This window comes from Penaeus monodon, chromosome 8, assembly GCF_015228065.2.
Source record: "Penaeus monodon isolate SGIC_2016 chromosome 8, NSTDA_Pmon_1, whole genome shotgun sequence".
Taxonomy (NCBI): Eukaryota; Metazoa; Arthropoda; class Malacostraca; order Decapoda; family Penaeidae; genus Penaeus; species Penaeus monodon.
In genome coordinates this window covers 18,750,270-18,757,139 of record NC_051393.1, presented here as the reverse complement: position 1 = coordinate 18,757,139, position 6,870 = coordinate 18,750,270, and the positions used below count along the sequence as shown (strand labels likewise).

General features: G+C 35.3%; 1 protein-coding gene across 1 annotated transcript in view; it reads right to left on the bottom strand.

Moving 5' to 3' along the window:
* Positions 1 to 347: 347 nt before the first annotated feature.
* Positions 348 to 6,870, bottom strand: part of LOC119576225 (glycine receptor subunit alpha-2-like) — a 13,587-nt gene continuing 7,064 nt past the window's right edge. The window contains exon 8 of the mRNA XM_037923818.1: positions 348 to 1,597. Within this exon, the coding sequence (XP_037779746.1) occupies position 1,597 (1 nt within the window). The 3' untranslated portion in view covers positions 348 to 1,596. The remainder of the gene's footprint in view (positions 1,598 to 6,870) is intronic.

The following is a 6,870-nucleotide window of genomic DNA, read 5'->3' as shown; positions in this document are numbered from 1 at the left end:
CGCTCACAAACACACCCGTTACACAAACTTAATATGCAGACATGCGTGCGTGTGTGTAACTAAACACATATATCATAAAGGATGAACGTTTACATGAATATTTACACACACAAACACACACACACACACACACACACACACACACACACACACACACACACACACACACATATATATATATATATATATATATATATATATATATATGTATGTATGTATATGTATGTATATATATGTACACACACACACACACACACACACAACACACACACACACACACACACACACACACATACACAGATATAGATATAGATAGATAGATAGATTGATATGTGTATGTGTGTGTGTGTGTGTGTGTGAGTGTAAGTGTGTGTGCGTATGAGTTTGTGTCATAATGAAGGATCCATAACACAAGCAGTCATCACCGAGATGTGGCAGCCCCGTGGTTCGTCTCCTTGTTAATATGCCTGCAGTGAGAACAAATAATTGTAGGAAATGTTTTAAAAAAAGTAACAGGGAATTCAGAAACAAAACTGTGGAATACACAAATAGCCGTGTTATGGTAAACATTTCCATGGCGAATGACACTTAAACCTCTAACACTACAGAAAGACTTTCATCAGATGAGCCTTTGCAAATAAGAAACCATGCAGAAGCAAAACCATCACAGAACAACACCTAGTGCTTAAAATTTTGTCACGTAAATTCATCACAGCAACACGATCATTCTGGAATACAAGGTAAAAAGTAGAGACTGTGTAGTAAAAATACGTAGGATCTTCGAGAATTAGTTTTTGTATGCCAGAGTAACAAAACTCAAAGACGTTGCCTTTCACATGAAAGGTTTTCAGCATGATAGTATCTACACTATTACCTAAGTTATTGTATTACATAGATGACATTTTTCTTTTGTTGTGGCAACGCCTTCAAGAAATAACGGGTAGGGCGAAGAAGTACTTTTATTGGCACTGTGTCAACAAAGACATAATGTGTGGATAATGGAGCAAATCACATTACTGTGATAGTAATAGGAAATTTGTGAAAGTACCATAGATGGGAGATAAAAGCTTGAAACAGAGGAGGCTTGGGGAATATTTTCTATGAAAATACTGTTATATTTTTTCATAACAGAGTAGCCTATGTCCATAAGAAGTTTCATCATAAATTATATAATAACGATACTAATACTTATAGTAAACAAGATTACAAAACTGACATTGACTAATTGCTACCACAATACACTCTCCCTGTTGGAATTAAATTTGAATGCAGAATTCTGTATAGCAAACAATGTCACTATCTGAAAATATAGAATATACAGAAAGAGAACGGGATATAGATTCTTTCCATAATATTTGTAACACTACCGATATTTATCTTTTAAGTATGTGTCCCTTTGCCACTGCTGTTTATTCTGTGTCCATCCAGATACCAATTAAGAAGACTTCCTGCTATTTATGTTTTCCTTTCCTTTTGAATTCCTAACGCCATTCCTAGTTCAATAGCGGCCAAAGCTTCTTGAAAGACTGTCCACCTTGGTTGGCATTTCCGCAGCACCTTATGCCTTTATGTTTTTTTTTCACAATTCGAAAACAATCTGAAATTCAGCAAAATTATATATTAGTTGAATAAAATGGCAGAAGCAGTTCGTAAGCCGCCGATACCTGCTGGAGCCAAGACCTGTATAACTTTGTCACACACAGACATCTGTCTGAAAACACCCAGTTCCAGAACATTACAATGGATCTTTTTTTGTGGCCTCACTACTCATTGCATTAACTACTGGGCCAATGAACTTTTCACTTTAGTTTTATTTAAACTATTAGAGTTGTTCCTTGGAAAAAATATATGAAAATCAGTAAAAAAATTATCCCAGTTTACGGCAACTATAGTTTACTTGGTTTCGTGGACAAGACAATGTGTCTGTATTCGGTTATAAAAGCTCCCAAGTGTTGTTACTACAGCAGATCTCGACACGATTATGGAACGGTCATTGTACAGCAGATGGATTCTCCACTTCGCTACAAAAAACAAGAAAAAAAGAAAAGAAAAGAAAAAAGGGTATCCAGGAACCATCCAGAGTCAGCACACTGATCATCGTTATTAGTGAAAATAAAGACAATGTGCAGCCATTAAACAAGAGACAAACTTTAAACTTTAAAGCTTTCTGATGACTACCATAGACATGCAACACCGTCAAAGTTTCAGAACCAAATCATATATGTTTTATTAATAGTTCTCCATTTAATATATTGCTCCAGCTAAGTATGGTTTCTTTCATTTACATTTGATTCGAGAGATAATATATATATATATATATATATATATATATATATATATATATATATATATATATATATACATACATATATATATATATATATATATATATATATATATATATATATATATATATATATATGCATATACTATATATATATATATATATATATATAATATATATATATATATATAGTATATATTATATATATATATATAGGCATATATATATATATATTATATATATATAGTATATATATATTATATATATATATAATATATATCATAAGGAAGGATAGTTAAGAAATGGACAGCTTTAACTAATGACCTCTAATGTCTCTCGTGACACACGCAACGCAGCTATTCTACTGCTGACGTTCCAGCAGCTATCGGAAAATGGCGAGACCCTTCATGCTTTTCCAAGTGTTCATTTGGGATCTTGATCATTGATTGAACTGCTTTCTTCAGTAGCAGTGTCTATACTAGATGGGTGACCCTGACCATCAGCCATGATGTGGTTCTTCTGCTCAGCATCGCATGGTTCAACTAGTGAGTACATTATTTGCTCTTGCTTGAAATCCACATTGAAATAGCGACCACGAGTACATATATATATAATATATTATATATATATATAATATATATATATATATATATATATATATATATATATATATATATACACATATACATACACATACATATATCCATATTTATATACACACACACATATATACATATATATGTATGTATATTGACGGCCACCATCAGTCGATGTCGACTTTGGCATTAATGACTGTTCTACCTGGGCGAAAGAATGTGAGGATGGCCCCGATTTTAGGTCAATTGAGCATTATAGCGTATCACTGGTAACTGCCACTTTCCGTGTTGTGTCGACGCTGTGTAGTGTCGCTGGAGTGTCCTCCCCATTGGTGTGAAACAGCACACCTTCACATAGAGTCAATCATCATCAATAACAGTATGCTCATGTTTGAGCAGCCACTAAACTCGATCTTACGCTTTTCTTTCCACTTGTACCATCGACAGCCCACAAATATCTTTGATATTGTCGCTCAGCCTTGTCTTCGATTTGCCTCTTCCTCTGTTTCCTGTCACCATCCCTGTCAGCAAGTTTTTCTCAATACTTTTACTTCTCATCACATGACCAATAAACTTTAATCTCCTTTTGTTCAAGATGTCCAACAGCCGGTCTTCACAATTTATTTTTCTCAGCACTTCATCTTTTCGTTTTTTTTCGCCCAGTAGTAGTACTCATCTGTAACACCATGGTTTCAAAAATTGATTTTTTTCTTGTCTATCTTCTTCAGCCCCCACACTCAAACCATATACGAAATTTGGGAAAACAATGAGCAAAACCTCACTTTGTCCATAAGGTAATGCTTCGGTCTTTCCAGAGTTTTTGGAGCAACTGTGGCTTTTTGGCAAGGGAAATTTTCTTTTTATCTCCGGTGAATCAATATGTATTTTTAAAAAAACAGCTCCAAGATAAGTGACTCTTTCCATTCTCGAATTTTTCTAGTCTTATTTTTTTCTTGGGCCCTTAAGAAAAAACCCAGCCTTTTCGTTGTTTCTCAACTTTATCAGTATTTTTGCTGTTTTAAAAAATGATCTGTGGAAAATTAAAACAATCAGGGGCGTATTTTAGATTTGATTTTTTGTTTCCTCCAACATCTAAGTTCCCTTAAAATTTCTCTAGAGCACCTCTCATAATTGCTTCAGAATAATATTAAAAACTGCGGAGAAGAAGAAACCTTGTCGTCCCCTTTGGGGTTGACTTTGAACCATTCTGTTAACCCATAAGGGGTTCTTACCATTTGCTTGTTGGGTCTACAGGCTTTTATTAGTTGGGATAGGTTTGGAAATTCATATCGTTCGGGGTTTTCCGAGGATATCGTGATAAACAGTATAAAAAGGGCCCTGGGTAATCAATGAAATGCGGATAGGTCTTTCTGATTTTCGTTTTTTTTTATGATAATTTAGTTTTTAGAATCGGTTTTTGGTACCTTTTTCCCCGGGCGAAAAACCTGCTTTTTTCGTCGCAATTTTTCTCTTAATTTAAAACTTCATTCTTTAGCAAAAATTTTAAACCAAAATTTTCCCCCTTGGGGGACTTTTTAGCAATTGTCCCTTTTATTTTGCATTGGAGTGCGCCCTTTTTTTAGGTATGGGAGTAAAGACTTTTACCAGTCTTCGGCCACTTCTTTTCACCATATTTTCGTACAGTTTGTAGAAGAAGATTCAACACTTCGCCAGCATTCTTGATTAGTTCTGTTGTTATTTCATCATTCGCGGGCGTTGTTATTCTTTAATTTTTTATGGTTTTTTATAACTTTTCTAGCTGGGGGTGGTTCATCTTCGCGTCTTGATCAATTAATTTGTTTTTAGATCTTTATTTTTTTTTTATAGGTTGGAACAATATTGATTCCATCATCTTTGGGCTTCTTTTCCCCCACAAAAAAGTATTCCACTTCAGTTCTGTAGTGTCCATTGGGAGGTTTAAATTTTTTTTTGAATGTTTGTACTCCCTTTTAGATTTTTTTAGTTGTCTTTTTGATGAACATTTTCAATTCTCTGGAAAAATTTTATTTTAAAAAAAATTTTCCTTTACTCGTCGCAACAACTTTGAATTTTTGTATTTTGTTTTTTTTAATTATTTCTTTAATGGATTATTGATACCCTTTTTTTTTAGGCATCTTTTTGTTTCAAAATCACTTAGTGTTTCTTTAGTCTAGGTGGAAAATTTTCTTTTTTTTTGACATAGTTTTTAAGCAGTGCTCACAGGAGTTCTTTTCCTTTTCACACAAACTCATTTGGGTTTTTTAGGGGCAAAATTTTTTTTGCCTGTAATTCGTAATCGTTTTGGGGGAAGAGTTTTTTTAGTCAGCTTTTAGAGGTGGTGTTGGACGCTCGTCTTTTTATCTTTTTGAAAGTCGATAGATGTATTGGGGGCTTGTTGCGGTCTGCACAGGGCTTGTCTTTGGGATTTTTATACAACTTTTCCCTTTCTGGTTCAACACAATGTATCAATTTTTTTGCTGTTTTTTTGCTGGTGAAAACCGGGTCTTGGGTGGTTTGGAACAATGTGTTTATAATAGATTTTTTAACTACAGAATTCAATAAAATCTTCACCTCTTTCATTTTTTCTCAAAGCCAATTTTTTCCCCAGGTCATTTTTTTAGATATTTTTGCCCACTTTGGCGTTGAGGTCCCCATTTAAAATTTAATCTCTTTTTAGGGTTGTGCTAAAGTTTTTTTGGAGAGTGTTATAAAATTTTTCCATTTCTCCACCTTTCAAGTTGGTTTGTGCGTAGTTGTATAAACTAAAGTTTGAGGTTTTTTCTTTATTCTGACTTTTTTAAAGCGATCATTTTTTGGGCGACCCATTGGCATTTGCAGTTTTTTTTCCGTGAGAATAAGCAACTCCCTGACTTTTTCCTTCTTCTTTTCCAAAAAAAAATGCTTTTTTTTCTTTTAGTTTTTTAAAAAATCCATTACTTTTCCAATTGGTCCACTGATTCAATTTTTTCCCTCCCTTGATTTTCCTTACGTTTTCCCCGTTCCCATTTTTTTAAAGTTTTTTTAATTGGACATGTTTTTTTTTGTCTTCTATTTCTTCCAGATGCATATTTAATTTGTCAGCCTGGTTGCCTACGAACAACGCGCCCCTTGAAAAACCCCCCGCGGGGGGATGTGAATGATTACATTTTTGTTTTAAAAATTGGGGGTAAGGTTGACAGAGTAAAAAAAAGTTTAAATGGGAAACCCCCCCGGGCCCTTCCAACTCGCAGTCTGCAAAAACTGGAGGAAAAAATTCTCTGCCCCTTTGAAAAATTTTCACTCAATCGCCAGCTATTTTTTGGGGAAAACCGTACATAGAACCCCAGGTGTTTTTCCCGATATCCCGTTTACCGCAACCCTGCATAGGGAGGGTAATAGGGTGCATTTTTGTTCAAAAGGGGAACCCCCCGGGGGCAGTTTTTGTCTTCCAAAAATATAAGTCAATACCGGAGAAAAAAAAAAAAATAATGTGAGGAGCAAGCTGTTGCCCATGCAGCAGGCTTCCTCTCTCCAGACAGCTGATGGATCCAAAGTAACGGCATAGACCGATACAGTTTGGCACCAGCGGCATCGCAGGAGTTGCCAAAACGAGGTCGCAAGCGGCAATGAACTCCTTCAGGCTATGGGAATTCACGCTATACAAAATAATCCACTGCCTTGTGGCATCTTTTAAATGTAAAAGGCCTCGGGAGTCAACCCTGAGGAAAAATTGGGAGCCGGAGTCCCTTCTGACAACTCCTGCGACGCCGCTGGTGCCAAACCGTATCGGTCCTTGCCGTTCCTTTGGATCCATCAGCTGCGTTGAGAGAGGGAGCATGCTGCAATGGTAACAACTTGTTCCTCACATTCTTTCGCCCAGGCATTGACTGGGAGTGGGTAGAGACAATAATGCCATAGGCGACATCGACTGATGGTGACCTTCGATATATATATATATATATATATATATATATATATATATATATATATATATATATATATATATATCTGCGTGTGTGTGTGTGTGTGTGT